Source organism: Galeopterus variegatus, unplaced genomic scaffold, assembly GCF_000696425.1.
Source record: "Galeopterus variegatus unplaced genomic scaffold, G_variegatus-3.0.2 Scaffold872, whole genome shotgun sequence".
Classification (NCBI taxonomy): domain Eukaryota; kingdom Metazoa; phylum Chordata; class Mammalia; order Dermoptera; family Cynocephalidae; genus Galeopterus; species Galeopterus variegatus.
In genome coordinates this window covers 1175-12150 of record NW_007726983.1, presented here as the reverse complement: position 1 = coordinate 12150, position 10976 = coordinate 1175, and the positions used below count along the sequence as shown (strand labels likewise).

At 44.3% G+C, this 10976-nt stretch overlaps 1 protein-coding gene across 2 annotated transcripts in view; it reads right to left on the bottom strand.

Annotated features, from left to right (window-relative positions):
- Positions 1 to 9940, bottom strand: part of EIF2D (eukaryotic translation initiation factor 2D) — a 13317-nt gene extending 3377 nt beyond the window's left edge. The window contains exons 1-9 of one of the 2 annotated variants that reach the window (XM_008573071.1): positions 9759 to 9940; positions 7679 to 7932; positions 7061 to 7178; positions 5330 to 5375; positions 4825 to 4928; positions 4554 to 4703; positions 4094 to 4183; positions 2921 to 3016; positions 1518 to 1638 (exon numbers count right to left, since the gene is read on the bottom strand). In XM_008573071.1, the coding sequence (XP_008571293.1) occupies positions 1518 to 1638; positions 2921 to 3016; positions 4094 to 4183; positions 4554 to 4703; positions 4825 to 4928; positions 5330 to 5375; positions 7061 to 7178; positions 7679 to 7932; positions 9759 to 9919 (1140 nt within the window). In that variant the 5' untranslated portion in view covers positions 9920 to 9940. The remainder of the gene's footprint in view (positions 1 to 1517; positions 1639 to 2920; positions 3017 to 4093; positions 4184 to 4553; positions 4704 to 4824; positions 4929 to 5329; positions 5376 to 7060; positions 7179 to 7678; positions 7933 to 9758) is intronic. The other variant, XM_008573072.1, reaches the window with a different exon arrangement.
- Positions 9941 to 10976: the final 1036 nt, after the last annotated feature.

Below are 10976 nucleotides of genomic sequence, written 5' to 3'. Positions count from 1 at the left end.
ACACTGAGGGTTGCGATCCGTTGCCGGTCACGAAAAAAGACAGAAAGGGGAAAAAAAAAAACAAAACAAGTTCTCTCTCATTCATGACTAGAGATAGTGAGGTATGTTACTATCAGGGGTGGGTGGAGCAGGGTCACTATCAATAAAGTCTATAAAAGTTCCAAATAACCTTACGCTTGTCAAGGGACTCCAGACACAGAGCATCCTAGAACCATAAGACTTTAGAGGTCACATCACATTTATTCCAACCCCTTACCTGATACATGAACCCTGACTACATCTTCCCCCAACAAGTGACCTAATATTTGCTTGCAGACCTCCAGAAAATAACTCATTTTATGAAGCGCCAATTTCAATTTTGGGCAATTCAAATTGTTATTATTTACAGAAAATTATTTTTTAAATAAACTAATAGGAGTATACATAGAAATTGCTTGGTATAGTGTCTGGCACATAATCAAACACTCAATATAATAGTGGCTATTGCTAATTATTATTAAGGTTATCATTACTGGTTTTTATTTATTGAATGCTTATACGCCAAGTACTACTCTAAGTACTTTGTCCATGTATATTCCTTCATTTGACCCTCTCAATGCCTCACGAGGTAGTTATTACAGGTTGAGCATCCCTACTCTGAAAATGTGAAATCTGAAGTGCTCCAAAATCCAAAATGATTTAAGCTCCAACATGATGCCCAAAAGAAATGCTCATTATTTCAGGTATTCAGGGTAGGGATGCTCAACCTATGTATTCTGCAAATATTCCAAAATCTGAAGAAATCTGAAATCTAAACACTTCTGATTCCAAGCATTTAAGATAAGGAATATTCCTCCTGTATCCCTATTTTCCACATAAAGAAACTCAGGCAAAAAGAGATTAAGTAACTTGCTCAAGGTCAAGCAGTGAGGTACGGGCTGCATTTGAACCCAGGTCTAATTCCAAAGTCCATGCTTACAACCGTACACTTCTATTTTGAACTCAGGTCTGTCTTCTTGGGATTTCCACCCAATAATCCTATATCTGTCTTCTCAAGGCATACAGACACTTCTCACTTCTCAAGTGCATTCCTTTTCTAGAAGACTGCTTTTCACATATCTGAGGACAGATGTAATTTGTTCCCTATAACTTTGTGTTGCCAAGCTAAACACACTGAGTTCCTTCAGCAATTTTTTATAAATTATTTTCACTGGGCAAGGCCCAAGAGATAATAGAATGTGTTAAGAGCTGAAAGCCCATAACATAGTTTTAAGAAAAAAAATTAAGATAAAATCTTGTTTGCTTTTGGAACCAGGCCCCAGCAAGTTTCCTAGCACAAAATCCTAGAGGGAAGTCAGTGAGGGGTGTCAGCTTTACCTGTTTTATACAGAGCCCAGCCCAGACACACGAACATGATGTTTCACAAATAATCTTTGAGATGTTTGAGGCCAATCTAAAAACTTCCAATCATATTAGGGAGACTGGAACATAGCAGAGACATTAATCGCCATCCTCAAACATTGTCTTTTTAAAATTACCTTTTTATTAGAAGCTCTCTGTGCTAGGGTGATGTCAATTGGACAGATTTTCCCTTTTTTGACAATGGGATCTTGCCCAGGAAAGGTCACTTGATAGGCAGGCTGCAATTTTTCCAAACATCTGAAATGGGAGGTGTGAGTTATAAACTGATAAAGCCGACAGAAACCATTTCTCCATTCCCCACTAGCAGCGGGCAGCTGGGTGTAAGCTGATCTTGCAGGGCAGTGGTTTGCAGCCTTGGCTGCACATTAGACTCATTTAAATCACTTAGGGAGCTGCAGCCCAGACCAATTAAATCAGTACCTCTGATGAGACATCTATATATATTTTTTTGTTTTGTTTTGTCTTGTTTTTGTCTTTTTCGTGACTGGTAAGGGGATCGCAACCCTTAGTGTGGTGTCGCCCGCACCGCGCTCAGCCAGTGAGCGCACCGGCCATTCCTATATAGGATCTGAACCCGCAGCGGGAATGTCGCTGCGCTCCCAGCGCCGCACTCTCCCGAGTGCGCCACAGGGTCAGCCCAAGACATCTATATTTTTTAAAGCTCCCCAAAGTGCGGCCAAGGTGGAGACCCACTGATTGAGGGAAGGGAACATCAGTAACCTGAGCCCCTGGAAACTGTCCACTGGTCTGGCCTTCTGAGAATCTGTCCAGTCTGCTTTGTGGAAGTTACTACCTGTCTCAAGAATGGACTATACCCAGCTCACTGCCTCCAAATGCTGCTTCACATTTCTGACATTTCAAAAATGCATCTTTTACAGAACACCTTCACCACAAAGAATTTCTACCTTTTATCTAACCAAATTTTCTCTTGCTATCATTTACATGAGGATCGACACGCTTTTTCTATAAAAGGCAGGACAGTACATAGTTTAGGTTTTGCAGGCCATATGGTCTCTGTTACAACTACTCAACTCTGCCTTTATAGCACAAAAGCAGCCCATAGACAACACATAAATGGGTGTGGCTGTGTTCCAATAAAACTTTATTTACAAAAACAGGTGGCAGGCCAGATTTGACTCATGGGCTGTAGTTTACTGGCTCCTGATACAAATTATTTTCATTTATGGAAATAAACTGTGGGGAAAAGGAGTAATAAGACTCTTTCCTTTGAAGACTTTAAGACAATTCACCCTGACCTTCTTTTGCTTCTAAATCTTGTTGAAGTTCTTGTTTTTAATTAATGTTCCTTTTCTTCCTCTCAAGTTCTCCTACATTGTGTTGGCTCAAATTGTTCCAAAGACATTCCATATCAGAATTACTTAAGCCTGTGTTTATATGGACTAACATGGTATAAGTTATGGAAGATGGAGCTAAGATAGTGACAATTTTCAAGTTCAATGTGATAGATATTAAGGGGAAGGAAAAGAAAAGTTGGAAAGGGACTGCGAATCCCTATTACCTGGTCAGGAGACTGTCCCATGGAAGTTTCATGACTGTGTGCTGTTCATTCTTCTCTAAGATGCAGTCACATAAGATGGGATCTAATTTCACAAGACTAAAGAGAAAGAAAAGGCAAAAAAGAATCACCAAGATATGGAACCTACCTAAATGTCCATCAAAGGACAACTGGATAAGGAAAATGTGGTATAAATACACAATGGAATACTGCTCAGTCAAAAAAAAGAATGAAATTCTGCCATTCGCAGCAACATGGATGAGCTTGGAGAAAATTATGTTAAGTGAAATAAGCCAGACACAGAAAGAGAAATACTGCATGTACTCACTCATAAGTGGGAGCTAAGAAAGAAAAGAGAAAATAAAGGAAGGAAGAAAGAAAGAAAGGCTGACCACAATAAAATGTTGAACTTTCAGAAGAAAACAGACCTCTAGTTACTAGAGATGTGAAAAGGGAAGGGAGAGGAGGGTTAGGGAGTAATTAGGTAAGGGATACAAAGAATAATTATGATTTGAATAATGAACATGCTAATATTGATTTGATCATCACATACTGTACAGAAATACTGATAATCAACTCTGTACTCCATGAATATATATATAATCAAAAATAAATAAATAAATAAATTTTGGGGGGGGGGGGAAGATACCCCAGACTTGCCCATCATGTGACTGCAGCTTTCTGGGCTTAGTTTCACAGAAGGCTAGCAAGGAAGAAAGACTGGAAGCAGGGCTCTTTATTTAAATGAAGACTTTAGATTAGGCTGGTAGGTCCCAACTTTTTGATCATGAGGAATGGAACTCTCTTCATCTGGCGGTTTATCATCTGCACCCACTTATTAAGAAGATATTACCAAAATGCTAAGATGACTTCAGTAAAATTTTTTAAAGTTTGCATTTTATTCCCCACAACAGCCACCTGCATCTGCAGATCAATGGCTGTTCTATGTGAGATAATATTTACTCAGTGTGTTGCCAATGTTGACAGTGTATATGGATCTGACAACACCCTGGACAACAACTCTAGGTGTCCACAGCCCACGGTGTGGAAACCACTGGTCTTGATTTTTTCTAAGACACTGTGATTCCCCATGCTCCCTCCCAGACCCAAATGTGTCTATGCCTGCTGAAGACCACCCGACAAGACAGACCCAAGTTCTCCTCCTTCTCCACTCACTTCTTGTTGTCTGCATCGACCAGGTCATTTTTCTTGGCGTAGTTAATGATGATCATTCGGACCTCGCTGCCCTCGAGCATGCTCCCCTTCCTAGGTGAGGAGAAGTGAGCGGGGGCGTTAATTCATGCTGTGCCAGGAGACAAACTGCAAACACCCGGACTCACTCCCTGCTCAGCAGGGTGCTTTCCTTGACTTTCGGCCTCTATTTTCTTCCCTTTTCTGGACTGAGGTGAGCATGACCGTGTGAAGAATAATTACAGGTAGAAAAGGGAGAAACCTCCTCTGTTCATTTGGTCCAGAGAAACTTCCCCAGAGAAGGAAGCTTGGAGCTGAATGTGGGAGAAAGGGAGAACAGGGCAGAGCAGGTTTTGCCAGTCACAAAAGAACACTACTCGGGTTGAGAGGAAGTGGAGGCCAGAACACCAGGCAGGCAGAGAAGGGCTGCTCTCCAAAAACTCACTTGTGGCCAGACTCCTGGAAGAGCAGGGTCATGCTGGCTGGGACACAGTAGAGGGATTTTATATCTGGAGGGTGATAGGGCTGTCCCCTGCTACCCTCCTGGATAGTCGGGGAGCTCGGGGAGGGCTCGGGTATGACGAAAGATGTGATCCTAAAACCCAGCAGAAGGAAAGAAAAAACACATTTTATACTAGTGTCTCGGCAAGCCCCAGTCCGTTGCCCAGGTGCCCTGGGGCCAGCTGAGCTACGGTGACCAGGCCCCCTGCACTCACCTCGGGTGTTTCCAGTCCACAGCCACAACGCTCTCCACCCCTTTGCTCAGCTCCTTCACCTGTATAACCTGCTCCTGCTGCATGTGCTGCAGGAACTTAGAGAGCTAAGGGAGAGAGGGCCAGTGGTCGGGGACTTCATTGATCCCACACACAGACTGAGTGCCTAGGATGTGCCAGACCGAGCTCGGCAGCAACTGTGGAAGGATATGAGATGGTCTCTGCACTCATCACACTAGGAGCTGGGAGGCCCCCACCCTGAGGGTCAGGAGCAGGAAGTGGCTAGAGCCTAACTCTAATCAGATATAAAGGGGTCAAATGGGGAGAGGAGAGTGGGCACCACCGAACTACCTCAGCCCAGGAAGAGTTTTTCCCCTTAAACCTGCAATCAAAAGCTTAATTTTAGCCTGAGCCCTTAGATAGGGCTTCCCCAGTGCCCAGTCAGCTCATGTCATCCGTGCCCCTGCACAGCTCTCTGTGTGGGTGTGCAAGGAAGGTTCCTGCTTACCTTTCTGTAGCTTGACTTCTTTATGTCCAGCTGTCGTCCTTCGGGGCTAATGGCAGATGGAAAAGGCAAGTTAAGCTAACAAGCAGTGGTGGTGGGACCCGCCTGGCACTGAGGGCCTTTTTCCTCAGCCTCCCTCCCCCAAGTTCAGAGAGAGGCCACCATTCCAGAACTCTGCCCAGTGGTGGCATCTGCGAGGGATGCAGACTATGAGACAGTCTAAATCAGGGCTGGCCAACAGAACTTTTTGTGAAGACAGGATGTTCTCTGTCTGTGTTGTCCAATATGGTAGCCATTAGGCGCATGTGGCTAGTAAGCATTTGAAATGTGCCTAATGTGACCAAGGAGTTAAATCTCTCATTTACTTACTTTTAATTAATTTAGATTTAAAATAGCCCTGTGTGGCTAGTAGCTACTGTATTACATATAGCTTTAGATTCCTCTCAAACCAGACAATCTTCAGTGGCCTTAAAAGTTCCACCTGAAGGTGAGCCTTTCTACACCAAGCTTGTGCTGCAGGCACCAGGCCTGGGGCAGGGTTCAGCAAACTGCATCCTGTGGGCCAAATCTGACTACATCATCACTTAGCTATCGTCTGTGGTCACATTAGGCTATAGAGGCAGAGCTGAGTAGGGGTGACAGACCCTCATGGCCTGCAAAACCTAAAATATTTACTATCTGGCCCTTCACAGAAACTTTTCTGACCCTTGCCCTAGAGCAACTAGTTTTGGGGGAAGGCTCCTGATGAAAGCTATAAACTTCCCCTCTCCCTGGAACTTACATCTTCTCTTAAAATGTGACATTCAACAGCTGTGGGATTCTCAGGGAACCCTTCTAGAACCCACCACAGATTAAGAACTTCTATTCTAGAGAAGATTCTGGGATCCTTTTCCCAGTTACTTGCAACCCAGCAAGGTCAGGACAAATTACCAAGGAACCCATCACATACTCTAGATGCCACACTTATACAGGATGCCCTAAAGAAGCCTGTGTGTAAATGGGAAGAGATTACATTAAAAAACACTTTTAAAAAAACAGAGCAAGATTCTCAAAAAGAAAGAAGTTCAATCTCAGGGTGAAAATCAATAAGCAAACCTCCTGATAGGACAGTATCTGTTGAGTGCTTATTATATGTCAGCCTAATTAATCTTCACAGCAATCCTGTGAGTATTGAAATTAGGGCTCAGAGAAGCCCAGTAACAAGGTGAAATTTGCTTTGCTCAAACACCCTGGGGAGCTAGCAGTTGAGCCCAGATGGCTCTGTCTTCAAAGTCCAGGTTCTATCTACAAGTAACACTACCTCTCCTGGTGGCTTGTGTTTTGGGTGGGGTGGGGGTTCACCCCAATTCTTGCTGATACAACCTAATCTGGCCTACCTACTTTTCACAAGTGTGAGGGGGTTGAACATTCCAGAAGAAGCCTCCTGACAAAGAGGCTGCCCCCGGACTCTTCCTGTACAGGACATGCTGCTTGATTCGTGAGAGACAGCCCAGAACTGCCACAGCAGAGGCAATATTCAGAGAATCTCGGGAATTTTAACCTGCCATTTCCTCAACATCCTTTCACTGGCTTAGGTTAAGTTTTTAAAACCCAGGACCTAATGTATTTGCCAGATCAACCTTCTATAGCATGTCCCTCAACCAATGCCCCCATCGGCCCTGTCCTGTCCTACCGCCAAGGCACAAGAGTGAGACCCAGTCCCTGGCCTCCAACCCACATCAGTGTCTTCCATACCAGCAGGAGAACATGTGGCTGCCAAGAAAAGTGCTGGTGAGTAAAGGCAGGTCAGCCTTTTTGACTCGGCACTTCAGAGCATGCAAGAAGCATCGCTGTAACAGTTCATCCATTTGCTCTGTAAGGGAAGACAAGACCACACCCTTCCTGAGACAGAACGCCTGCTACAGCACAGGAAAACTCCTCTGCCCAGCTCCATCCCCACCCCCACCTCACCCCCTTGGCTCTGAAAGGAACCCATTCCCAGGTACCAAAGCTCCCAGACTCTCTTGACCACCAAGCCTTCAGAGAGGGATGACCCCAGAGAAGGGGTTAAGCCACAAAGTCCCACCAAGCCAGGAGCATTCACCCAGAAGTCAGAGCCAGAAGAAACTCTAGGGGGCTCTGTAGCTGGAACAGTCCAAATGCCAGGGCAGACTGGCACCCAGGAGACATGACTTAAGTGGAAAGGACTCTAAGGCAAGATGTCAAAGAGCTGCTGTGCCACCTCACCGAAAATAGGACCTTCTCCTCCTCTCCCAGAGCTTCAGTGCCATTCTGATCAGAAGTGGGGTGAAGCTTGTCAGCCTCCTAAATTGAGAGGAGGGGAGACAGGCCCTTCTCCTCCCAGAGCTATACCTCGAAGGGTTTTGCTGTCTGTGGAGTCTTGGTTCGGGGCCCCAGCACTGGTGTCTTCTGAGGCTTCTGAGAGGGACTTCTCCCCACACGCCTGATGAACCTCCCCAATCTCCTCCTCTCCCTCCAGGGTCAGGCGCCTCACATCCTCCTGCAGGGTGGGGTCCACCTGGACAGACCCCTTGTCTTCACTGAGATCTGTGGGATCCAGTGCCAGTGGAGCAATGGAAGGTGGACAGGACTTGTCCCCAGATTGCCTGGAAAAATCTCATGTCAGAAACACCAAGGAGCAGCCATAACACTCTCCAACCCTGGTCAGGGAAGAGTCAGCCAGGAGTTCAGAGCTAGCAAGAGCTGACAGGCAGGAATGTCCAGGAGAGAGCAGAGAGCCTGTGCTCTCATCCCAATTCTATTTTCAATCCTGGGCCCAGAAAAGTTCCATGCCTCAGTTTCCTCATCTCTGAAATGGGGAGAATAAGTCTTGCCTCTCCCTATCCCAAAGGAGTAATAATATTCTTAACAGACATCATGAGACAGAGAAAGATCAAAGAAAAAGCAGTTAAAGATATGCCCATAAAAGTATTCCCTTCATATAAGTTAAAAACAATAACAACATTTTGAATTAAATAACAACATTAAGATCATAAATGCGTCTGTAGTACCAGTTGGTGACATTCAAACCCAAGGCTCAGCACATGTAACAAAACACAAACACCTGGACTGCTCAAGGACTGCGAAATCAGTGGCTTCTGTGTTAAATCAAATGCAATCTAACTTGCAAAGGAGAGATTACCATGGTTTTCTGCCACTAAGCCTTAGGAAGACAAAAAAAGCGATGCCACATAGCAGAGCGTATAGAGAGGTAATAAGCTTCATCTCAGCCAAGATATGTAAATCAAGCCAAGTTTTAACTACTAGCGGTAGCAAGGCTTATTAAGTACTGTTAATAATAGTAAGGCCAAAGTGTATGTTTAGCCTATTCTGACCAGCTAAACACTATAAATATTTTTTAAAGGGGGGGAGAGAGGGGGTTGAGGCAGTTGATAAAACAACTCAGATGACATGACCTTGCTTGCTGCTGCCCAGACTGATAGTTAGAAACAAAGGTGCTAGGAGAACATCAGTCATCAGCCTCCAAATATCCGCTGAAAAAAACAGGCTAATGAGGTTGTACCCCCAGCAAAGTAGGGCTTGGCCAATATAGCTGACCCTTAACAACAAGGGTTTGAACTTTGTGGGTCCACTTATATGTGGATGTTTTTCAGCCAACTCCAGACAGAAAATACAGTATTTGCAGGATGGAGAACCCATGTATATGGAGGGCTGACTTTTCACATCCAAGGATTTTGGTATACACAGGGGTGGGAGACATGGTTGGTGGGGGGAGATGTCCTAGAACCAATCCTCTGTAGTCAACTGTACTTGTAAAACGAATAACTCCAAGGCTGGGCTAGAAAATATAAGGGTGAAGCTATACCAATAATAAAAGACCAGGTACATTGTTTTTGAGAAAAGTACTGTTTCCTGTTTTGGTAAAATGACACAAGAAAATAACCAGAACATGAACTGGTATGTGGCTCTAGAAAGCAACTGTTACAGTCTGAATGTGTTATTCCACAATCAGGAGGAGATGTGAAATATGACACGTGAATACCATAGATGTAATTGGCTTATCGTCCTGGTGCCTGAAGATCTACCCTGCTTTGGTTTGGATTCAGAAGCACTTGTCACGGGGCCAGATGTTGCCTAAAATGTGCATGGCAGATAACGCCAGATTGACCAGAGCTATTAAAAAAATGAATAACACCATACTGAGGGGCAGAATAGACAATCCCTAAGGAGAATTCCAGGTCTAGGATTCTATAATTCACCTAGAAAATAATCAAAGTTCTCTCTAACTTCATGCCCAACCAGGAAAAAAATTCTTTATTCTTTTCTCCACATATGGCTGAGAAATGAAAATCTGGGGTCAGCAATTTGCCTAAGGACACGGCTAGGACAAAACTGTTACTCTGAATCCCAGACTGTATGCTCTCTCCAGCCACTTTGGCTCTCTGTGAAACAGAAGAAACACTGTACCCACCACAAGTGGTCCTGGTAAGTGTGCAGTACAGAGAAGCCCCTTCCCTTCAGGCCTGAAGTCAGCATCTCAGCTGTGGACATGGCAGCGACTCCGATCGCTATGGGGGCTCTAAGAAGAAGGAGGCCAGAGACAGGGTCAGAAAGTCTACCAGGAAGGCACATGTCAGGACCATCTTTCCACACACGTGGTAAAAGCATCATGGTTACCAATTTGAAGCATCTACTTCTATCACAAAACCAAACTCAGTCCAGTCTCGATTTCCTTCAGATTACCTACCTATGAATATTATTTTCAAAAATCCCTTGACCAAATAATCCCCTGACCTTTCTGTACAATTAACTCCTCTGCTGACATTATCACTGCCTTCGTTTTATTCCTATTATGAATTCAACCCAGGCAAGACCTGTGAGGATATTTAAAGTTCCCTTTCTTAATTTCAAAAATGTAGATGATCTCCTCCACTTTAAAGAAGTCATAGTCATCCTGTAAGCAAGTTCAGAGGGGAGGCAATTCATATGCCACAAATTAGGCTGAGGGATGCCTTGGTTCCCCAAGAGAGAAGAGACAGCTAGTGGAGCCAGTCTGAGAAGTTCCTTCTGAGTCGGCTTACTCTGTATAACTATGTATCTAAGAACTGGGTGTTTCCAGGATATCAAAAACAACCACATTTATAGTAATTACAAAAACTCCCCAAGCCCAAATGAGAAATCTCTGTCAGCCCAGTGTTACTCCAGCACTGATCACACAAGGCCTGTAAGGATATGTGGCCAGCTGGATAACACTGAAGAATTCATAAGCCTGGCAAGGTAGCCTGGGTCCAAGGGAGAAGATTCTAGGGCAGAGTTCCCAACACCTGAACTTAATTTTTTTTTTTACTAAACCTGGTGGCTCCACTTACTGTGCCTACAGTTCAGTTCTTGCCACAGAAACTTTGAATCTGGATTCTTTCCCAGTTCTTAAAACAGGGGTCTTTTTCTTCTACCTCTAAAAAGGTCAATGGCTCAAGAACTCATCTTGAACATGACTTGCATTTTTAACAAACTCCTTGTACCCTTACCCCTACCACAAACCATCACCAAGCTCCATCCCCATAAACACTCTAAAGGCTAAATTGAGCAGGCCAAATGTCCTTTTTATTGTTTTCTCCTATCTTGCATAGAATACTTGGAGGCCTGCAGGGTGTGGAAGATACCACCATGATTCTTTTCAACTGTAATT